General features: G+C 39.1%; 1 protein-coding gene across 1 annotated transcript in view; it reads left to right on the top strand.

Moving 5' to 3' along the window:
- Positions 1 to 10,889, top strand: part of WASL (WASP like actin nucleation promoting factor) — an 86,234-nt gene extending 75,345 nt beyond the window's left edge. Inside the window, exons 9-11 of the mRNA XM_038411514.2 lie at positions 3,898 to 4,418; positions 6,174 to 6,282; positions 8,170 to 10,889. Of these exons, the coding sequence (XP_038267442.1) occupies positions 3,898 to 4,418; positions 6,174 to 6,282; positions 8,170 to 8,231 (692 nt within the window). The 3' untranslated portion in view covers positions 8,232 to 10,889. The remainder of the gene's footprint in view (positions 1 to 3,897; positions 4,419 to 6,173; positions 6,283 to 8,169) is intronic.
- Positions 10,890 to 25,165: the final 14,276 nt, after the last annotated feature.

Below are 25,165 nucleotides of genomic sequence, written 5' to 3'. Positions count from 1 at the left end.
AATGGGGGCCTCCTTTGTGTTAGAAGTAGCTCAATAGTCCTAAAGGTCTTAACTTTGTCAGCTAGAATGCTTTTATCTGTAACTGTTTTATACATAATGTACAAGGTAATGTTTAATCTTGACTGCGGTTTGAAGTGCTTTGTGATTTTCACTGAAAAACCACCTCCTTCTCTCCCTCTTCCCCCCCTGAAATTTTTCATTTTCTGTGTTTTATTGCAAGATTCTCTGTGCTTATGGTTGGCATTAGGCCTGACAGGATGTTGGGTAGAGTTTGAATCCATTCTGCTGCTAGCTGATTTTGAAATAGAAGTCATTTGTCTTAGGTTTCATTTCTAACTCTTGCAGAATTGATGGGTTTTTTAGCAAGGCTGTTTTCATTAGAAGGTTTTAAGAAACTTTGAACATAACTATTGGCAAAAATAGAGTAATTTAGCTTTTATCAAGACTGATATAACTGAACTATCTTTTGCTTGGAATGTTTCACTTACTCACTTTTTTTCCTCATAAAACTCAGATACTCTCTCATTCTGTTTTCTGGTGTGAGGTTACTCTCGCTCTTTGAGTTGTACAGTTTTGAAAATCCATAAGGCATTCAGCCTTTCCCTTGGTGGTATGTAACATTTGTTCAACAAATTTCTTTCTTTGCGTGCAAGTGAGCCTCATAAAACTTCAGACTCTTATTTCCACAGTCATCATGTTGGTGCTTTAACTGTATTGTCAGGGATATGGCAGGTTTTTTCCCCCTCTAGATATGAATCTATTGTAATTGTATTGTAATCTATTGTAAAATCTGTAAATCAGATTTTAACACTACTCTGTCAAGGAAAGTGGACTGCAACAAGTTATGGAGGCAGCACAAATTCTGAAGCATGGCAAAGTTGTATATTTTTTCAGTAATCCAGAAAAACATACATAGCTCTTACTGAAGATGTTACATATGGTGACAGTGACCTCTAGCGGCCAAAGTGGAAAATTTCCGCAATACAGCCCATACTCATAATACCAAGAATGTTGGCAGCATTGATTTCTGAGGCAAAAAATCTATGAAACTGAGGTTTGGGCAGGGAGTAGAATATCCTCTTTCCCTCTTTTTGGAAGGAAGAGAGAGGTAATAGCAAGGAGAGATCCTCACTCCTTTTAGAGGAGAGGAAGTGAATGTTGAACTCTGTTGGCACACACGTTTTCTTGTTAAAGCTATTCCTGCTTCACCTACAGGGTGAATGGCTGGGAGCCCCTGAATCTACCCAGTGAGGAACTTGTGCCTCCTGCAGTTCCTGCTTCAAATTCCTCTTCCTGGTGATTTGACTATAATCAAACCTCATTCTTCAGGGCATCAGCCAGTCACACACAGGGATCAGGAAGCGCCAACCCCAACCCCTGTGCATAATTGGCCAGATCTGTTCTGGTAGTTTTTCCTTTGGAGCATTGGGAATTGGCCACATCTGAACTCTGGAGACGAGATGGGATGGACCAGTGCTCTAAGGAGGTACAGATAATGATCTTTCTTAGATGCCTGGCTGGTGTGTCTTGCTCACATGCTCAAAGGCAAACGATCAGCAGATGTGGGGTCTGGAAGGAATTTCCCACAGCTCATATTGGCAGGGACATTAGGTTTTTTCTAGAGCTGTTGATTAATTGCAGTTAACTCACGTGATTAACTCAAAAAAATTAATCGTGATTAAAAAAATTAATCGCACTGTTAAACAATAAAATACCAATTGAAATGTATTAAATATTTTGGATGTTTTTCTACATTTTCAAATATATCTATTTCAATTACAACACAGAATACAAAGTGAACACTGCTCGCCTTGTATTATTTTTTATTACAAATATTTGCACTGTAAAAATTATAAACAAAAGAAACCATATTTTTCAATTCACCTCATACAAGTACTGTAGTGCAATCTCTTTGTTGTGAAAATGTAACTTACCAATTTACTTTATTTATTTATTACATAATTGCCCTTAAAAACAAAACAGTGTAAAACTTTGGAGCCTACAAGTCCACTCAGTCCTATTTCTTATTCAGCCAATCGCTCAAACAAGTTTGTTTACATTTGCAGAAGATAATGCTGCCCGCTTTTTGTTTACAATGTCACCTGAAATTGAGAACACACATTCTCATGGCACTGTTGTAGCTTGCATCACAAGACATTTGTGTGCTAGATGCTCTACAGATTCATATGTCCCTTGATGCTTCAACCACCATTCCAGAGGACATGCATCCATGCTGATGACAGGTTTTGCATGTCCTCTGGAATGGTGATTGAAGCATCAAGGGACATACAAATCTTTAGAGCATCTGGCACGTAAATATCTTGTGAATTTGAGCGATTGGCTGACCAAGAAGTAGGGCTGAGTGGACTTACAGGCTCTAAAGTTTGACACAGTTTTGTTTTTGAATGCAGTTATCTTTGTACATAATTCTACATTTGTAAGTTTAACTTTCATGATAAAAAGAGATTGTACTATAGTACCTGTAATGGGAGAATTGAAAAATACTATTTATTTTGTTTTTTACAGTGCAAATATTTGTAATAAAAAATAAATATAAAATGAGCACTGTAAACTTGTATTCTGTTGTAATTGAAATCAATATAGTTGAAAATGTAGAAAACATCCAAAAATATTTAAATAAAAGTGAGATTCTTTTATTGTTTAACAGCGCTATTAATCGTGATTAATTTTTTTAATCGCTTGACAGCCCTAATTTTTTCACCTTTCCTTGTAGTATAGAATTAATAATGGCCCTTCTGATCATAAACTTTAGGAAACCTCTTATCATGACCCCCCCCCCCCCCCCCCGCAAGGCAGGGAGGGAGCTCTAGCTCTGCATTTCACAGAACAGAGGAGCTGAGTTTACACCTTCATCTCCTCTTGTACTTCCCTTATCCAGAGCCCCAGGACTTCACATACCATTCCTTCTTCCAAAGCATAACAAATGAAAAGAATGCACATGCTTCTCAAAAAACCTAAAGATCATCCATATAGTTAAGTATTTAAATAAAGTACACAAACTATAATATCACACAAACTATTAGAAGAAGCCCAGTTGAAAGTAAAGTGAACCTATGCTATGGAAGATAACTATTGTCCAAATAAATATTAAATCATTTCGATACAAAATTCAGTTAAGTTAGTTATCAAAAATGTATTCAGGTGGACATCTAAGAAGTCATTTCCTTCTGTCATTCTTTCACATTAGGATATTGTTATAAAGAATAAATTTTTCATGATCTGAGCAAGATGAAAAGCAGTTCAAAAAAACAAATCAGCATCTACAAGTTAATTATAACTTGAGATTCACTTAAAGTGGTGAAACTCAAACTGTAAGAGTTGAAACATCACATGGGCAATAGAGCATTTTTTTCTATATTTTGTAGAAATGACTAGGTTTCCATTTAATTAGTATTTTCTGCCTGCTCACCCTTAATTTAGCAAAAACTAAATATTTCTGAAACCATACCTCTGTATCTGAGGAGAATGTCTTGGAAAGCTTAATGTTAATGTCCTAAAATATTTCCCTATACAAAAAGGACTGTGGATATTCAGGGAAATTCCTACCCAATGATAACACAAGCCACTCATCAAGACCCAGCTTATGGTTTATGGCTTATTTGGTGGTGTTTTTTACAAACATAGTGCAGTGCTGATAACTAGTATTATATCAGTTCTTTTCTTGAAAAATACACAGGCAAGAAGACACATGGACAATATTTTCAGCATACCAAGATTAGGACTTTGTATAGGCACAGAGATCCTTGTTAGAGACATGGCAAAGGTGTTTTGGCATCGTTATGTTTTACTCCTTCCTATGCGTCTCAGATGGAATGACTTGGGATAAGAATTTTGTGTCATATATAACTAGGCACTATCTTCTGTGTTTTATTTCAGCTCCACCGCCGCCGCCACCACCATCCAGAGGAGGACCCCCTCCTCCACCACCACCTCCACATAGCTCAGGTCCTCCTCCTCCTCCTGCAAGGGGAAGAGGAGCTCCACCTCCTCCTCCTTCAAGAGCCCCCACAGCAGCACCTCCACCCCCACCTCCATCTAGACCAGGTGCAGGAGTGCCCCCTCCTCCTCCAAACAGGATGTATCCTCCTCCACCTCCAGTGCACTCATCATCTGCACCGTCTGGCCCACCTCCACCGCCTCCACCATCAGCAAGTAGTTCATGTGTACCTCCACCGCCTCCTCCACCACCTCCCCCTCCTGGTCCTCCTCCACCACCTGGCTTCACTTCAGAGGTTGATAACCAATTTCCAGCTCCTGCAGGAAATAAAGCAGCACTCTTAGATCAAATCAGAGAAGGTGCCCAGTTAAAGAAAGTAGAACAGAACAGTCGACCTGTGTCCAGCTCAGGAAGAGATGCACTCTTAGACCAGATACGACAGGGTATACAGCTGAAGTCTGTAAGTATCTATTGTTTGTCTTCTAAATTTCCAAAACTAATTTAGAGCAATAGCCAATGGGTTGGGGTTTTTTTTGTTTTTTTGGTGGGGGTTGGAGTCGTAGGGAATTGATATGGTGTATATTTTTGTTTGTTTGTTTTTTGATAAATCCTAGGCCACTTTTCTTTAATGTTATGTCTTGGCTGTTGCCACACCATCATTAAAATTGATTCTCCATTTCCAATATTTATGACTTTTGGCCCACCTCTGAAATCCTTAAAGGAGGTTTTTCCATTATTTTTTAGCAAATTAGATCTCTTTTTCAGTGATGTTTTAAATAATAATAATTGAATAATTCTTCTCGATTTTAGTTTGAAAACGGAGATTAAAAGTTAGTTTATTGGAATTATCTAGTATAGACGCAACGTGCAGTCCTGCACCTCTGACGTTACAATCAAATTACATTTTCATTAAACGTTGGTTTAGTAATGTTAGCATGGCACATGAGGTTATGGTGAACTTTGCCAGGAGCATCTGTGCTTTATGAAAGTTTTCTGAAGAACTGTAGAGGATGAATTCCATGGGAGACATCTGGATTTCTCCTTATGCTCAACTTCTCTTCACTGTTTCCCTGTCTTTACTCTTGAGTTTCAAACTCCATATCCTCAGAGGTCTGCTCCAGTTTTCAACTCCTCTCCTAATGCATGTATACAAACACCCTTCGTTCTGACCACTTTTCTCAATCTTTAGCTCCTACAGTCCCTCTTCCAGTGCGGCAGACATACTCATTCTTGTCAGATCCCTTCTCAAACCCGCTCTGCACCATCTCTCGTCTTGCCGTCACAGTCTTTAAAAAAACAAAAACACCTGAATTTGTAACATTGTTAATAGTGCAATACTCACATTATTTTTGTTTCTTTCCTTACCCCGGATCCTTGCCTGGTCTGCTTCTAGGTTTTTCTGAGCATGTTCTCAGCTCTTTGGGGCAGACTAGGTCTTTCTGTAAAGTACTGTCTAGAAGTATGGAGATCTATAAATATTAATAGACTTGTTAATACATGGGCGCAGTACGCAATTTTATAAATCCCTACTAGGGAGATGCAGGATTTATCTGCCTAGACTAGACCTAGTCAACAAACTTTAGCAAAAAAATTTAATAAGTTTTCTGAGTAGCAGCCGTGTTAGTCTGTATTCGCAAAAAGAAAAGGAGTACTTGTGGCACCGTAGAGACTAACAAATTTATTAGAGCATAAGCTTTCGTGAGCTACAGCTCACTTCATCGGATGAAGTGAGCTGTAGCTCACGAAAGCTTATGCTCTAATAAATTTGTTAGTCTCTACGGTGCCACAAGTACTCCTTTTCTTTTTGCGAATAAGTTTTCTGTTATCTTGAACATAGACCATTATGCAACTGAACAAGGCTTGCCTATCCTATTGTGGAATTTTCCCTCAGCCGTGTGGGATCTCTTCCTGATGATGATAAGGCTTGCTGAGTTTAGTTGTATGTATTTAATCATCACTGTCAGAGTACTGATTAACTGGAACTGTGTTGGGCAAAAAACAGTGGAAGAACTTGCATTTAGAAAACATGGAGTTTGCCAAGCTTTCTTTTTTCTTAGTTTTCTTAGCTTTAGCTATACCGGAGGTTGTAGTTTCAAATAACTTCTAATCTCCCTCCATAATTGAAAAAAAAATTCAATTTTCTAAAAGACGATTTGCCTGGAAATATAAAGGTTCTCCGTTTAATTATATCATAGCATTGTATTCTTCTTTCAAGGTATCTGATGGCCAAGAGCCCTTGCCACCCACAGCTGCACCCACCTCAGGAATTGTGGGTGCATTAATGGAGGTTATGCAGAAAAGGAGCAAAGCCATTCATTCTTCAGGTAGGTTTGTGGGAACTTTTGCTTTGGTTTGTCAAAGTGTAGCTGTTAACATACAGTGGAACATGAAATGTTAATTACATTTGTTTTTTTCCTGATGACTATATTGAATTCTAGATGTATAGTGAAACAGAATATACCAGACCTAGCCACTGGACCATCCGCAGTAGTCTAGCACAGTGGTTCTCAAAGCTGGTCCACCGCTTGTTCAGGGAAAACCCTTGACGGGCCGCACCGGTTTGTTTACCTGCCGCGTCTGCAGATTCGTCCGATCGCTGCTCCGACTGACCACGGTTTGCCGCTCCAGGCCAATGGGAGCTGTGGGAAGGGCAGCCAGCACATCCCTTGGCCCGCGCCACTTCCCGCAGCCCCCATTGGCCTGGAGCCACAAACTGCGGTCAGTGGGATCCGCGATCGGCCGAACCTGCGGATGCGGCAGGTAAACAAACTGGTCCGGCCCACCAGGGGCTTTCCCTGAACAAGTGGCTGACCGGCTTTGAGAACCACTGGTCTAGCATACTTCATCAGACAATGGCCAGTGTTTTGTAGTTTGCAGTAATGCTGTATTGAAAATTACCAGTTAAGACTATCCACCACCTGATGTAAAATCTTAGACTATAGAAAGTGATTACTAATTATGTATGATCTTAAATATAATTAATTTGGCCAGCCCAGTGTTTGGTGCAATGCCAGATTCATGAACATTGCATACAGGAGTCCTTTATTCAGAAAAACCTTTTTTAATCGCCAAAGAGTCTGTTTCTAACTGAAGATGCATCTGTTAGAACTGTAACTATGATCTTTAAATGTCACGTGCTGCCCAACCAACAAGTGACTACCATCACTTGCTCATGCCAGCCTTGTTGCAATTTTTAATGCTTGGGTACATGCAAAAAGTAAGGTTTAGGATAGTAGTTTTTGGCTAGTTTTCTCACTATCTTGTTGTTAATGCTGTGGGTACAGCTGTTTTACTGTATTGCTTCATTTTGCCCCTTGTTACTTATTTCTTCCAGAATTTTATATAGTATTAATACCAAATCTTCCCTTGTTGCCTGCAGTTATCTTTATTTTGATATCCACAGGTCACTTGGCAGTTTGGTTCTGTCCTTCTGTGTGTGAATATTTTGATTAGTTTGGTTCTATCTTTGTATGGGAACCTTTTAATTTTGATGTCCTCTGCAAATTTGATATCTATTGAATTTACTCCAGAGAAATATCACAAGGACATTAAGTCCAATGTCATGCCCTCCTTAGCTTATTTAAAAAAAAAAAAAAAAAAAAAAAAAACTTCAGCTAGTCAAAAAATAATTCTAGAAATGTTAACAATTTTGGACTGCACTACTATGAACAGCAAACAATTCTATTTGAAGACTGATACGTACTTCATGCTTAGGCGGATATAGTCCTACACACAAGTTAGAAGTATTCCATGAACCACAAGTGCTCTGTGGACATGATAGAAATACTTTTGTCTGTTTTTGAAGGGAAAAGAAACCCCTATGATAGGAGTTTAAATTTGGAGAGGCAAACATCTAACTTTGGTTTTTCCTCTTTGCAAAAGTAGAAAACCTAATTTAGAACATGTTTTTCACCCTGCCTCACTCAATACTTAGGTGGGCAGAGTATTAGAAAGTACATTTTTTACTACTATATCCAAAAACTGTTTTTTGTTTTGTTTGTTTTTCTTCCCTGGAGAAGAAAACACCCAGAACTGGAACCTTATATATTAGGTATTGATAGTGAGAGCAATTTAGAGTTGTGAATTTCATTTCCTGTAATGCTAGTAACTATACTTCATCTATGCAGCTACTGGATTGATTTCTAATGGAAAGGTAATATTTTTTGTGATGTAAATTCTGTTTGCTCAAATGATTGTTGCTCCTCTTCTAGATGAAGATGAGGATGAAGATGATGAAGAAGACTTTGAGGATGATGACGAATGGGATGATTGATCAATATATTATATTATATATATATATATATATTTTTTAAGGTGAATGAAATACTAAACACTACTTTCTGTCTATGGAGTCTGTAAAATTATCATGTAAATGTTCTACCAATTTGCTGTATATTTTTGTTGCCTTTTGCTTTTTTATTAATCTGTGCAATACCTCATTTAATCTGTAAAGGTTTGTCATAATCCTCTACAAAGCTGCTCCCTGTTAATGTGTGCAAGTTTACATCTTGATGCTCAGTGTACACATGAATACTTTCCATTCCATCAATAAGGGAGTTTAAATGTAATATGCGAGACTGACAAAAACCTTAATGTAATTTAGTTATAATGCAAGAAGGAAAACACTATTTTCATACCCTACTTTTCTGTATCTAAATTTTCTTATTAAAACCTAGTATAGTACAACATTCTTTAAGTGATGCAGCTCTTAGTTTATTGAGCCCCTTCACTTCGAATACAATGCTACATGAATGTTGAGGCTGATTATAATATTGCACGATTTTCAATACATCACAACATTGCAGTTGTTCGAATCTTAGCAGTATGCTTTTCATAAAACTACAAAAATACACAGCTAGTTATGAAAATTAATAACTTACCATTATACTGTAGCAATATTGTCTGATATTGGATAGCAGTGATATTTGAAGGCTTTAATTAGGAAACTCTCTGCCTGAGATTAAATAGGATGGCTCTTTGCTATAGCAATGGTGAAAGCATTTTTGATGCAAACCAGTTTAGTCCTTGTTGCCAGCTGTCTTTCAGAATGAGGAAGAGCCTAAATTGCTGGGGCTATAGTGTAATCTGGCTGTTCCTACCATCATTTGATTTATTTTTAAAATCAATTTTATGTATTTTTTTGGGCTGAAGGGCTGCATTTAATGCTTGCTTCAATAATGTTGGGTTTAAATTCATTTTTAAATGTGTAGGACACTGGCATACTAATAAAGTAAACTTACGTGGTGTTACATTGCAGTCTTTATGGGATATGGTAATACCAAACACTAAGACACCAGTCCTACATTTAAAAAAAAAAAAAAGTTTAAAAGCATATAAATCAGAATATACACTTTAAATATGTACTGAACTTTATTATTGCAATATTCTGTCTGCATATGTTGGCTTTAAGACCAAGAGTTGTGATAAAATCAAGGGCCCTATTCATAAGAATAGCGTTTGAGTACATAATTGGAAAATGGGTTTCTTGTTTCACAGGTTTCACCTTTATATAAGATGTACTTAATAGTGAGGTAAAAATTGGAGTATCTGCCTATTAAAATACACTACTCTGCTCTAGCCTGGGTATTTAATGTCTGCAGCACTAATTATTGTACTTGCAGTAAGATTTAGGTAGAAAATCTTTTTAAAGAACCACATTATCTCACTGATACAGAATGTTTAGATAAGTCAGTCGTATTTGGAGTATAGTTAACACATAGAATCCTGAGACTTTCTGACTATAGTCAAGGTACCAAACTGCATTTAAGTTATCCAGAGTTGTATTGACTGAAACCCAGTTTTGGCCTGATCTTGGCAGGCTGGACCTGCATGATGTGGCTTGGGATTTCTAGCCCAGCTATTTAGTCTCTAGTAATCAATTACTTAATCGGGTGAGAAGAAAAGAATTTAAAAGGTTATGTTGCTGAAAACTGGTGTGAGAGGAGTTAAATTATTCCAGCGATGCTAACTCCCTTCCAAGTGTAACTTAAGCATGTAACTTTGGAAATCTCTTCCAAGTGGTCTCATTTTCTTCCAGTAATATTCACATTGCCCTCTGCTGCTAGAAATACTTCTCCTGGCTTTGCTGCTGTAATGGCTTGAGTATTCCGAGTTGACTGTGGGTGAGGTCTGGGAAGTGGGTTTAAGAATGTGCATATGGAGAATATTCTATGGCTTTGATATAACTTCTAGCATTTTATCTCTTTTATAGCATTAAGGGCATTTTAAAGTTAAGTGGACAAGGCCCAGATGCTTTCCTAATACATTGCTTAATAGGGTATGTTTAACCTGTATGGAGTTGGGATTTCTGTACTTTAATACATAATTAGCATTCATCAAGAAATCTCCATTCCCTGTGTTGGGAGAGCTGGAAGTTAAACACTGTGTACTTGGGATAACTCTGTTTGATCCACGGATCACTTAGCAAAGAAGGCATTTGATGCTGCTGTTCTATAAATATATCCACTTGATTGCACAAAGTCCAAATTAATAACTGCTTAAAATTGCATATGTATGGTTAAATCTAGGCATGAAGACTTCAACTGCAATTAAGCTAAAATAATGTCATGGCTGCATGTTTCAGTGCTCCCCCACTTGCACTCTGGGCCGAAGATAGTGTTTCATGGCATTGATTCACTATCGCTAAACATTGTAATGAAGGCCTCTCTATATACTCCAGTTAAATGACTGTGTCCAGATAGCCTTAGCAATTACTAAAAGCCTCATGCTAGTTATCTCGACATTATGTGCATAGACAATATCAGCTAGCCACTTATTATACGTATGGAATTCATAAGAACTTCTCAATCATTCAGTTTTCCATTTATCAAATTGAAATTTTTAGTATGTGAATTTTTGAAATGTACAGTGAATAGGATGTTGCACTGGTGGCAATCCATCATCGAGCATAATAAAATTAATTTGACCCAAATAGTGTAAATTTGTGTAGTTTTTTTTAAGTGCTAACTGTAGCACAGCTTTTAAAATAGCTTTACATATTGATTACAAACTTTAAAAGTAATTTCAACTGCTGAGCCAGGACCACAAAGCAGTAAATAGTGCCCTCAAATCTGAATAGTTCTCATGTCTGGAAAGTTGGATTGTGCCACTGAATAAACACATTCTCTTACTCATCGTAACATCCCGTCCTGCTGGCAAATGGGACAGTTGCTCAGCAGCTCCCCTGGAAGCAAGTGCTGTTACAGGCAAGTGCAATAATGCATTAACACTTCAAGGTCAAACAATTGTGGCCTGACTAGACAGCATTCCCAAATAATCCCCAAATGTTTGAGCTTGTTGTCACAAGTATTGTATGTACTTTGACACACTTTTCTCGATGTAAATCCAAACTTTGTACCTAATATTGCAGTGTTTGAATTGCAGAGGACCACTTCTTACCCTAAAAAGCATAAAAAGAGTTTGGGATCTTTTATAAACTATTAATTGAATCCTTATCCTCCCATGTTTGCAAAATCTTGCACCTTTCTCTGCCGTAATCTAAACATCTCCATTCCTAAACTTGGAGATCCAAAATATCTCCCAACAATCCTAAGTGTTTGGCAAGGTAAATTCAACCAATGTGGGCACAAGAACAAATGGATATAAACTGGCCACCAGGAAGTTTAGACTTGAAATTAGACGAAGGTTTCTAACCATCAGAGGAGTGAAGTTTTGGAATAGCCTTCCAAGGGAAGCAGTGGGGGCAAAAGATCTATCTGGTTTTAAGATTCTACTCAATAAGTTTATGGAGGAGATGGTATGATGGGATAATGGGATTTTGGTAAGTAATTGATCTTTAAATATTCAGGGTAAATGGGACTAATCCCCTGAGATGGGATATTAGATGGATGGGATCTGAGTTATGCAGGAAAGAATTTTCTGTAGTATCTGGCTGGTGAATCTTGCCCATATGCTCAGGGTTTAGCTGATCGCCATATTTGGGGTCGGGAAGGAATTTTCCTCCAGGGCAGATTGGAGAGGCCCTGGAGGTTTTTCGCCTTCCTCTGTAGCATGGGGCACGGGTCACTTGAGGGAGGCTTCTCTGCTCCTTGAAGTCTTTAAACCACGATTTGAGGACTTCAATAGCTCAGACATAGGTGAGGTTTTTCGTAGGAGTGGGTGGGTGAGATTCTGTGGCCTGTGATGTGCAGGAGGTCAGACTAGATGATAAGAATGGTCCCTTCTGACCTTAGTATCTATGAATCTAAGTTATTAGTGTATGTATTTTAAAAACAACATACTAATGTTAACATTCTCTCAATTTAGTTAATGTTGAGAAATAAAAATGTTTTTATATTGAATGACAATCTTCACTAGGATTACTTTCAAGAGTGAAATGTGTGTAGGAGTCTTGGGGTTTTTATATTGTTGTCTTTTCATCATAACAGCTTTTATCTAATCGTTAGAGGAATTCCTGGTCTAGTTAGTAAAGTTCCTGAAGTTCAAGTACAGTGATAGTCTTATTTATAGTACAGCAAAAAATTGTTTAAGGAATGTTTGGGAGAAATTAACACTTGGTTATTTTTTATTCTATTTTCCCCACAATAGGACACTGTCATGTTATAACATCACAAGAAAAGGTTAAGCTAATGTTTTAGTTTCCTGTCTGAGGCTTGCAATAGAGTGGCAAGGGAAGGGAGAAAGGAGAGAATTGAAGCTAGGAGAGTAAGAATAGAATTTGAACTGCAGTTTTCATTAAATTCGATGGTGAAACACTGGCATCAAACTTGCTTTATATTCTGACCATGTGTTTAGTATTTCTGAGCATGTTTACATAGATAAGGAGGAGGGTTTTTTAAAAAAAAAAAGCTCTTCACTAAGGAGAAGAGGTAATAAACTTAATCAGTATATGCTACTTTCCAATATAATCAGCAGTTGACTGTATTCAGTCAGGTTGCTTCATGGATGTTTTATAAGCAGAGATTTGAAAGTAAGAAAATTGAGGGTAAAATAGAAACATTACACATTCTGCTTATTTCGTTGCTTCATTGTCAAGAAATTGAGCATAGCTGGAGTTTTTTCTATATAAAAGATTCTTGTGCTGAAATTAACAGCCATTTGCAGAGTAGCCTAGTAGGTAGAGGACCTCTGTGGTGGGTCAGGACACTTGCTTTCTCCTCAGCTAGCCTGCTGCATGTGTGGACTTCGGTAACTTGCACAGCCTCCATTCCTCACTTTTACCTTTCCCTAAAATGGGGAATAATATAGACCTTTCAGACGTTGAGGCTTAATGTTTATAAAGCATTATATACTCAGTAAGTGCTGCAACTACGCTAGTAATAGCTAAAGTTGAGACTCTTTCATTCAAAGCCACTATTGTCAATGGTGTATAACTTTCCCAAAATGTACATCTTGGGCTGAAAGTCTCGGGGTAGCCGTGTTAGTCTGTATCCACAAAAACAACAAGGAGTCTGGTGGCATCTTAAAGGCTTTATTCTTTAAGGTGCCACCGTACTCCTTGTTGCTTTAATGACTGTATAGAAGACTTAAGAAAATCATCCTTCCCTCCCCACCTGGTAGACTGCCTATTTTGATAGTCTTGAATCAAACCGTTTGGATCCTAAACTTGCATTTGGGCAGGGGGATGGGAGGCATTTATAAGGACTTCCTTGCTAAGTTGGGAAAATATAATGAGCGGGAAATATTTGTGGTTACTAATTACAATTTTCTGTTTACAGGTTGTAGGATGCAGCATGGTCTGGAGTGTGTAACTTCAGAAGGATAAATGTGATGAAAATGTGCAGTAGTGCATAAGATACTGTTCCCAAATACTCTTAAAGTGATAAATACCATGGGGATGCAATTTATTCCTAAAAAGGTGTTGGGTGAGGCCTGCCAGCTTCACAACAGCTTGGTGCAATGGTACACAAGAGTTTATAATCATGGTATTGTATGTAACTGAAATTGTAAGTAGACAATTTCTTACCAAACTGCAATTTAGCTAGAATATTAAGGGGGACACCTTCATATCAAAGTTCTGTAATGAATAGGAATCTCTGGGTCTTGAGTTTTGCAATCCATTTGAACAATGGCATTTCCAACCATTAATTTTCCCAACTGCTTACTAGTCAGGATAGTCGTTCAGTAGAAATCAGAAGAATACCATCTCTTGAAGGAAACCTAAATACTGCAGGAGGTTCTGCTTTCAAGTGCTGATCACTTTCTTGTACCGAAATTTCCTCTTCTTTTACCTCACTCCACCATAAAGAAAATGCAAACAAGCATATTTACTTCTGTACATGAAAATCTCAGTTGACTTGTTGTCCATATATAGGTTCATATATATTCCATTATCTGTATCCCTATGCCCAACACCTCAAGTTTAGGTTCTTTTGGCCAGCCGTTTTCATTGGGGACCACAGCTGCAGCCGGATTGTTCTCATCCTTCCAGCCAAGGGCGTAAAGGGCCAGGTGATCCCAAATGCCCTCAGTTGCTGCTCACTGCCCGTGTGCGAGTTGAACCTTGCGGTCTCCAAGCCTCTTCTCTTGCTACGTAGTTTACCATTGTTTCGTAACCTGAGACTTAGCAGTTAATTTCCTTTCTTCTTAAGTAGAAATCTTATTTATTTTCCCTGAAAGTCTGTTCTGGTAATGGGATCAGTCACAATAACTAAACACAAATCTCCAGGCTTTACGAGTTGTCCTTAATGTCAGTCAGTAATGCCTCTTAATGATGGTCACACTAGATGTTTAGTGTGTCTGGGTTAAGGGCACATAGTTGAAAGATGTGCCATATATAAATCCTTTTCTGGATAACTGAAAGAGCTAGGGAGTCCAGTGTGGAAATAGAAAAGGAGTATTTGTGGCACCTTAGAGACTAACAAATTTATTTGAGCATAAGCTTTTGTGAGCTACAGCTCACTTCATCAGATGCATGTTTCTTCTTCTGGAGAGGTCACTGCAGACTTTGGAATGCCTTAGGCAGAAACTTCTGAGCAATAGGTGCTCCTGCTGTGCGAGAAGGGCACCCAGACTAGAAAGAGAAGAGATCAAGGTCTCCTGCAAAGGCTCCTTCTTTGAAGAGCCACAAATCCTCTCAATCCTTGGTTGAAAAGGATAACACAAGGCCCAGCATGGGTCTCTGATACCCAGTCAGGTGCCAGTGACTGTGCCTCTAGACCATGTTCCATGATACTACAAAAATTGCTTCTTGGCTCCAAGGCTCCCGGTACACTATTCTGGTACTGACATCAACCACTCATCTGACTTAGGCACAGACATATTCAGCACCAAATTCCTATATGCATCAAAGGACCTACTGGTTTGTTGGGTACTGGCCTCCCCACCAGCGGCAGTAGCTAAGGTATCTCCATTGGCAGTTGGTGTTCTAACACCAGTAAAGAGCAACATAAGTGACACCAACCACAGAGCAGTTTTGAGGATGCTCCCAGCACACCATCTGGTACAGCTCCTCTTGAGGAGGACTGTTCATTCTCATCTCCAGCCTCTGAGGCCAGTAGGGAGGTTTCTTCAGTAGACCAGTTAGAGGAACTCATGAGCTGAGGCTGAGTTTTAATTGTTTGTGGTGATGTAACAATGGTGGTCCCAGGATATTAGAAACACAAGGTGGGTGAGGTAGTATCTTTTATTGGGCCAACTTCTGTTGGTGAAAGAGACAAACTTTTGAGCTACACAGAGCTCTTTGTCAGGTCTGGGAAAAGTACTCGGTCACAGCTTGAATACAAGGTGGAATGATTGATCAGTATAAGTAACTCATTGTGAGAGACTATTCAAAATGAAGTGTCCCACTAACACCTCTGCAGTCCTAGGACAAAAAAGCAGAGTTAGTGGGTTAGATGGTTGTAATAAGCCATAAAGCGAGCGTCTTTTTAGTGTCTCTAGCACATAGGTACATTGGTAATTCAAATAACTAATAATAATGAGCTTCACACCCAAGGTGTTCTGAGAGGACACTCTATTCAGATAGAACTAAGCCATTTAGGATGTCCCCAAGATTGGTCATCAGTTATATGGATAGGGTAAAAGATCAGGCCATATCAACACGGAGACTCTGTATAGTAGAACCACATAGTTATGGACACCTTAGGAATGGAGGTTGTTCATAACTCTGAAACGTTTGTAACTCTGAACAAAGTGTCTTGTTTGTCTGAACAAAGGTGATTCTTTCAAAAATTATCAACAGAACATTGACTTCATACAGCTTTGAAACTTTACTATGCAAAAGAAAAATGCTGCTTTTAACCAGCTTAATTTAAATGAAACAAGCACAGAAACAGTTTCCTTACCTTGTCAAATATTTTTTTTAAACCTCCCCTTTATTTTTTAGTAGTTTATGTTTAACACTGTACTGTATTTGTTTTATTTTGGTTTCTTTGTCTCTGCTACTGTGCGATTGCGTACTTCCAGTTCCAAATGAGGTGTTTGATAACTTTGGTGTTCGTAACTCTGAGGTTCTCCTGTACTATGAATTAGCCAAAATAGACCCAGCAGGGAGAACGACAGTTCAGTCTGTGAGAATGCAAGCGGCTTCTGAATTTCTTTGAGAAATGTTCCAACACTTGAGCTATGTAGGCAGCTGCTTGGGGTTCAGTGCACATTTACCCAGCATTATTCCAAGTGTCAAGATCTGATGCTCATTTTGGTAGAGCTGAGCACATTGTTGAGGTAGACTCCTACCACTCACTGCTTGTGAGTCACCAGCAGTGGAATCCATGTGACAAGCACTTGAAGAAGAAGCTGTTACTTACCTTACAGTAACTGTGGTTCTTTGAGATGTGTTGTCCATGTGTATTGCATTTCCTGCCTGCTATTACAGAATCTGATAAGTCATGGAGTCTGCTGGTGAAGGAACTGAGAAGTGATTGGGTTGCTCTGCTCTTTATGCCCTGGTTGGAAGCATGAAGACACTCAAGGTGCAGAAGTGACCCTCAACAACCACTGCTGGGCAAAAGAATCCAAACTCAAGTACCAGCAATAGAATATAGGTAAAGACGATGCATCTTGAAGCCCCACAGTTACTGTAAGATAGGTAACCATTTCTTCCCTCATCAACCTAGCCCTGCCACATGGCACGCACATTAAGGGCCAGACTTTGCAAGCCCCTTCTATGTATATGCAATGTGTGAGGGGAGGGGGGACAAAGTCATAAGGAAAGCCTTCTCCTCCTGCCCATGTGGTCCATAGAAAAGGCAGGCTGAATTTGACTCTATGCCATGCTCACATCCCCTTTCACACTGGCCTGCAGAGCATGACTGGCATGGGGAGGGAGGAAGTGAGCTGCTCTTTTGTGCATTGGCGTCGGGCATGTTGCCTTCTTCAGACAGAATGTCTCCGGGTACCAACTCGGGGTGGTGCATCTCTGCACAGCCCCTTGCCAAGGACTGTGCCTATATGGCATAAATCAGCACTATGCCTTTAATTGTAATTCCATAATGAATGTCTCCAAGAGTTGAACTGAGTTGCTGTGAGCCCCATGTATCTGAAGTTGCTGACTCCTCTGGCTATCCTAGAGGAAGAATGCTCTGGTGGTTAGAGCACCAGTTTAGGACTCGGGAGACCAAAGATCACGTTTCCTGCTCTGCCACAGATTACCTATATTACCTTGGGCAAGTTATTTAGGACTTGTCTACATGGAACTTTAATGGGCACCATCAGGGTGGGTAAACTCTCATGCACACCAATGTGTCAGACACTAAGGGGCCTGTGGAGGCCTGCTGGCATGCATTGAAAGTTCCCTAGTCTTCATTAATGCAGGACTGTTTGAAATTTTTAGTGCACGCCAGCAGGGCCCACTTGAGCCAGTTAGTGTGTGAGACACTGGTGAGCATTACAATTCACACCTCTGCTGGAGCTCATGTAGCACTATGTAGACAAGCCCTTACATGGCTCTGTGCTTCAGTTTCTCATCTGTAAAATGGTTATAATAGTACTTAATCGGAAGTGATGAATAATGGGTGCTGATAAATACTTAGGCTGTGAGACACTCAGATACTGTGGTAAGGGGATTACATTTAAAAAAATAATAATCTGATTTCATTAACCTTAAACGCATTTATTCATAGAATGGATCTTACCTAATGTTTTTGTTCTTTCTTGCTACTGGGTCTCGTTCTCGGAAACAGCAATTATTTCTAGGCACCTCAAAGCACTGCAGGGTGCCAAACCATGTGGTTAAATTGGGCAGTTATATTATCCAGATCTGTAAATACTACATCATGCTCAAATCATTTTGTTGGGTGTCCAGTAACTTAGAAACCTAAGGCTGGAAGAGCAAACATTAGCTCCTGAGTCAGGCCACTTTGACCTGTTAAACTTTATACTTTCATTTTCTGACATTTTCAAAATCTCTTCTCCCAACTTTCCTGCATGAGCAGAACCCTGGAGAGCCAGTTGCAGTACATTTCCCAGTGCATTCAGTTTTACTGAACTACATGTAAGGACATAGAGTTTCTGTGAACCACGTTTTTGGCTTTCAGTTATAGAACCAGTGCTAATCCTGCCTGCTTATAAGTGAAATGGACTCTCTGGATTCTGTAGCAGTTCATGTCCCAACCCACCATACCAGATGTGCCTTGGTATGATTGACAGTATCAGAAGTTGAGGTTTAAATTTGTATTGCACACAAAGACCTTGGTGAGGATGATTCCCTCCTGCTCAAGATTGTGATTGTTACAGAACCAGTATTTGTCTAACTTGGATAATTTCTTCCTATGTCACTGAGCGCTGTGTACGTAATAAATCAGACTTTTCATTTTTGGGCTGCTGTGAACTGTTGCCAAAGTTTTTCTTTCCCAAAGATAAAAGAGTAACATCACATTTGACCAAATCTAAATCACTAAAGGATCAATTCCATTTCTGAACCCTCTAACAACCACAAGACCAAAGTAAGTGGTAGTGGTGCATCTAAAAACCTCAGGGCTTCTGCAGGTTTTAAGTATAGAAGGCATTTTGTTTATAGGGTGGATTTAATACTGGCAGCTCTGTGTGGGTTGGCCCTGCTGGTTTCACCTTACTGCCTTGCCTGTGCCTATCATATGGTTTGAAAGGGGCCATCCTGTTTTCATCTCTATGCATGCTAAAGCTCTGGCTTTATTTGAGTGAAGGTAGCCAATAGTTCTGAAGTGTGTGATAGCATTTTTGCTGCATGATGACAGTCACAATCTATAATCCCCAGTCCCTTTGATCATTTTAGGACCCTAGGGGGGAAATCATTCTGGATAGGGCTGAAATTTCTTTCCTTTTACATTCCAGTATAGTTTCCTACCTACATTTGATATATGAAATATTACAGCAGCATGGTAAAAAGGTGCCTGGTCTCTGTTTCAGCTGAACAGCTTGATCCATATGGTACTTCAAATGGTCAGACTTGCTATATATTCTGAGAACCAGCTACAGAATTTAGTAATCTTTCTGAATAATTTTCTGTGAACAGCTGCACTGTCGATTTGGAGACCGGGAGTTCTTCCAAGAATCACAAGGGCAAACAGAGCACTTTAAATCTGACCTCCTGGTTTTATTATTATTAAGGCAGGGAGGTTCTAATTTAGTAGTATCCATTTTGCAATACCAGAGAAAGAAGAGGAAAACAAAATCTTTGCTCAGGCCTTCTGTGCTGCTAAAGTAAGGCAAACTGGCAGCATGCTCCTGCCCTGTTCAGGAGAGCTCACTAAAAGGAAGATTATGTATGTTGGCCACAGAGTTTTTAACCCATTTTAATTACTGATAAGCCTTTGCACTTCTGTAGTACTGGCCATCTCAGGAGTTCTAAAGCGTTTTACTAACCCCAACCAATTAAGACTAATCCTGTACAGAAGAAAAGCATTATACTGCTTGTTTTATAGATGGGGAAAACTAAGGCACAAAGGTTAAATGGGTTGACCAAAGTCCCAAAGGAAGTCTCTGGCAGAGTCCAGAATCAAGCCAATTTCTCCTGATGCCCTATGCTATACTTTAACCAGTGTGCCATCCATCCATGGAACCTTTCAAAGCAGCGTATGATTAAAGCTATTACATTAAAATGAAATGCTTGTGCTGCCTTGCTCAGTTAAAGTCTCAGACTGCTGTAGTGATGGAATGGGAATGCCTGTGCTGAAAGAACCCTCCATGGTGCTTTCTTGCACTTACTAGCTGTTATCCTTTTTGGCATGTGTGTCTGAATTTAAACATTTGTGCTTAATTGGTGTCATACTTTAAGTACAAGCTTGTAAAAAAATTGGTGATATTACCATCTGGTGAGAATTCCAATAGATGTTTACCTGTGTTCAGTATCTATAGTGCCTGTACATATCTTTAGTATTATTTATTTGCATGATAGGGCCTGGGAGCCCCAGTCATGGATCACTATGTGTTAAGCACTGTACAAACACAGAACCAAGAGACAGTCCCTGCCACCAAACAGTGTTATACCAATAAAATAAAAACCAGCAGGATCTTATTAAAGGGGATAAGGCAAAATGCCACATTTATTGTGAATACAGAAAGAATCATAGTAAGCAGTTAGTTATAGCTATAACATTCCATTCAATCTCATATTTATTCACACATTCATTCAGACACACACACAGGTTCTGCAAGGTTGTTATCATAGTTAACAGCCTTAGTGTTGCTCGTGCCAAGCCATTGGCCAGGTGGCCTGGACACGAGGAAGGAGCAGGGCCTTCTCAGATACACATCTGACGCTCCTGGAAGTTGGTTTGCAGAATCAGACCCCAAAGTTCTCAGTTTCTAAAGTCCATTTTGATAGGAATTTATTCCTATGCCAGTCTATGGGAATTGCTTCATCATGCTGTTGCTGAATCAATCGGCAGATGGCACATTCCTGACGGCTCCCTGCTGCCAGCTGTTATCTTGTTCTTTGGTTCTCCCATTCTTGAGGCTGTTGGGTGGATTCCAGGCTGCCCTCCAGGGGTCCCCTGGTTGTTTCCACTGGATTCTTAGTTTGGCACATCCCTGATCGTTCATTTATTGTCCACGCCAAGCATCCATCACATACATCCTTTATCTCTATTTTAATCACAATTGTTAAAGCGAGATAAATACAACAAAAGGGCGCGAAGTCTCTGGTGCTGTTTCTGTTGTTACAAAGTTTCGCTTTGAGTCTCTCTCTCTGTGTAAGGAGTAGTTGTTACAAAGTATTGCTTTGAGAACAGACTTTGTCTTAGGATGTACTAACACAATTAGCAGCTTGCAAATTTCACACAGAGAGGGAGAGAAACAGTAAAAACAAGAGATCAAAAACAGAGACCTCTTAATTAGTAATAACCTGCAATTTAAACTATGGGGAATCATACTCATTTGTGATTTTAATACAGAACTTCTTTAATATGATCCAACATAATCCCCCTTTTGACACTAAGATTTATCATCATCAGTGTCACTTTCTATGTAGCCTATTCAAGAGAAGGTACTGTGAGGCAATTTGAGTTTGTGATTCCAATTCATCCCACATACATGATCCTAGTGATGTAACTTTACTACAAGGTTCTGGGGCAAGAGGCAAGGTGAGGCACATCCACTTTTAAGGAGTCCATTCTGTACAACCTCTAGTGTCCAATAGCTTCCCTCCCTCCCCAGCCCACTGGCTCGAGGTCCAGTGTAGCCAGAAGGATCCCATGTGTAATATGGGGAGTGGGTTAACCTTCCATACCTTTGCCTCCAGAAATTTTGACAACTATTTCCCCAATTAATAGGTCTGGTTTTACAATGCTAGAAACATATTGCATCCATTTGTATGATAAGTATCAAACAGTGATCTTTTTTTTTCTTTGTTTTTGTATTAGGCTGTCCTATAGCTGGGACAGAGAGCTTAATTTAGTCTTAATTACCTGCATGTCTGCAGTATTTTTTTAAACACACAAAAGTGCTAGCAACAAGACAAAAACAACATAGAACACAAAACACAATTTCTATTGTGACAGTAGATTAATGGTATTGGGTTGCTCTTCAGCTGGCATTAGCTTTTCCTGATTTTCTGAAAGACAAAAGAATACATTTCTACCCCTTTTTGGGATGGCAGATTATTGCTTAAAATATTTCTTTTACAAAAACGCATGCTGATCGCAGGCAAAACAGAGGAATTACTCCCATATTTTCCTGTGTTTATTCTATAGGCAGTCCAGGTTTCAATGGCTTCTATCTTTTAAGGGAAAATATCCCACTGTTTAGTCATTAAATCCATGAGGTGGGGTACCTCAATTTCCCTTCTTATACTGCAGACCAAGTTTATAATGTTTTTCCTGCTGTGTTAAGCTCTACGTTTATTTACAGGTAATAGCTGAGAAGCATAATTACCATATGACCTTAAAGGATTTTTCCAAAAATCATACACACTATACATTAAATTTATTAAAGTTATCTTGTTATATCATGCCTTTTATTTAGACAATTTGTTTGCTGACCAGGTATGTCCTTTATCTGCAGCTCCTTTGTGCTGCTAGTTCTTTCCTTCCTTTATCATTTAGGTTTCAGAGTAGCAGCCGTGTTAGTCTGTATTCACAAAAAGAAAAGGAGTACTCGTGGCACCTTAGAGACTAACAAATTTATTAGAGCATAAGCTTTCGTGAGCTACAGCTCACTTCATCGGATGCATGCATCCGATGAAGTGAGCTGTAGCTCACGAAAGCTTATGCTCTAATAAATTTGTTAGTCTCTAAGGTGCCACGAGTACTCCTTTTCTTTTTATCATTTAGGTAATTTGCATTTTCACAGATGCTTTCTGGCTTGTTTTTGGATTTAAAGCCATCAGCAGCTCAGACACTTTGTCTTAAATGGGACACAATCAACTTTTACCAGAGTTTTGATTGCTTTTCACTTTTAACTCCTGCTCCCAAAACACACAGCAATCTGAAAAAGAAAACACAACCTATTGTGGCTCCCTTGGGCGCCCTAAAAGGATTTTAATTAAGTAGCATGGTATGTTTGCATTTCTTTCACTCCTACAATATATACTACACATGTTCTGCGGCAAATACAGATTCCATCTGTAGTTTAACTTCTAGAACATTATCCATATCAATTTTTACATAAGGTGTAACTATTTGTTTTGTGCTTACAGAGTTTTCATGTACCTTATCCAAGTGACAGTCTGATTACACAGCGCCATTTTAAGACTCAGTGTTTTAACATTGCTTCTTTGTTTTGTGCACCTCACTCCTGCTGTTGCTTCAGAGGGGCACTGTCTTTTTTAATTTTATATTTTTTTTACTACAGTGCTCATCTATTTCGTTACAAAAACAAACAAACAAAAAGAATCCAGATTTTTTTCCTATTCTCCTGATTTTGACTTTCCTACTGCAACGACAACTTAAAAATATTTTAAATTTTGTAAAGCATTGAGTTACTTCTTAAGGGTTAAATGCCAAATCCCAAAACCAAACAACACTAATTACCTGTCGGCAAAAAGGTTTGTAAGTTTTCCGGCTTTGAATTAAAGAGTTAAATGGATTTTTAGTGGTGTTAGAGGCTTATTCCTTCACCCGCTTACTTCCCTGGTCCTTCTTGCATGAGCAGAGAGCAACAATACCCGAAGTCCAAAGGTGCAAACAATTCAATGTTTATTGGGGTGAACTTCCAGCAAGCATGATTCCAGTTTCCTTCCTTAATGTCCCCCTTCCCAGCTCTGACACCACAGAGCCTTACCTGTGTCCCTGTTCCCATTCCTTCCCTTAGCAAAACATGATTCCAATTTCCCCACCCCCTTACTTCCTGATTGCCTGCAGACTATATAGTTTTCAGAGTAGTACTTGAGTTCCACTTAGCTATACCTTAACCAATCATTTTACTGAAATTTAACTAACCAATCCTAGCATATTGTAACATGATTATTTGACCAATTACATCTCACCACCTTAATTAGTTTACACCCAGCAAAATTAATTATACAGCAGACAAACAATCACAGAACCAGACAGAGATTATACAGACAAACAACAGGGAAATGGGGACTTCAATGATAGAACAACACAGAAATGAGGATTTCACATCCCAGCTATAAAGACATGAGGGTTTCCCAGCTGTGTCTATTAATAAGTGAGTTCTTGCCAATGCTATCAAACTAAGTTTCCTTTTACATCCTCTAGGCACTTCCCTTTCTCTGGAGGCGATAGGCATTATCAGGACAGGATTGTATCCTAACAGCCCAATGGCACCTTCTTTCAGTGTGACTAGTTTGGAATGTGAGGAGGTGACCGGTCGTTTTCCAGCTTATGGCTGCCTCTGCTGCTTAGCCAAAGGCCTTCGCCTAAGAACAGGACCTCAGACAGTCACAGTGAGAAAAGGCCTTATACAGTCAGTGATTTTGATTCTCTCTTTTATACCTCTAGAACTAGCTAAGTGATAAAAATACACCTAAATTCTTAGAGTTTGGCCTTTACAGACAGGCTTGAATATCTATATCCTAACAAGTGGCATTATTAAAAACAAAACAAAATCAATTGGTCCTTAGAACTTTACATATTTACACACACAGAGATAGATACATACACATTTTCTTTTCTTTAACATCCCTTCCACACTGCTCTGTTTTTACATTGTACATTCCCTTTATACATTTGAGGCAGTGAAGTTCCAATAGAACCCCCTGATGTTCTCTTAGCAAATTTGACTAAATTGTCCATAGTCAAATGATTTCAATCAGTTTATTTTTGCCTGGCTTATTTACACATATTCCTTTGGAAAAGGGCCCATTTTTCCTTCAGAATGGCTGCAAAGAAACCAAGAATTTTCTCACACTTTTCCTTTTTAACATTTTCACAAAGTTTAGCTGCTTAATTCCCTCTAGCCTCTGCAGAGCTAACTTTTCACTCTCTTTTCTCTTCATAATTATGCCTGGGGTGCTGTATATACAACCTTCTCCCCCTTCACCCGCTGTAATGGCTGCTACCTGTTTAGTGGCAAAGCCCAATTTTTGTCTCAGACTCTTAATTAGTGACTCAACGACTGATTTGTAGGTGCTCTGCCCTGCTTCAAGGTTAATTTCTTTACCAGACCTTGAAGCACATGATTCTCTCTTTCAATTTTCTCAGAGGCTTTAGCTTGATCTGCCAGGAATCTTTCTCTCTCTTTGCATTCCTGGAGTGCCTCTTTCACTATTTCCAGCTGACTCTCTGGGTATTTGTAGCCAGCACCTTCCAATTGTCTGCTCCCTTTTCCATTTGGTTTAGCTTTTCCTGTAAAGAAGCCTTTTCCTCTTTACATGAGGACTAGCGGAGGTAGGAATCATTACATGCCTCCCACAACAACCAAATTGCT

This window comes from Dermochelys coriacea, chromosome 1 (genome assembly GCF_009764565.3).
Source record: "Dermochelys coriacea isolate rDerCor1 chromosome 1, rDerCor1.pri.v4, whole genome shotgun sequence".
Taxonomy (NCBI): Eukaryota; Metazoa; Chordata; order Testudines; family Dermochelyidae; genus Dermochelys; species Dermochelys coriacea.
The sequence above is the reverse complement of the archived record's forward strand: the minus strand, read 5'-3'. Positions and strand labels throughout refer to the sequence as shown.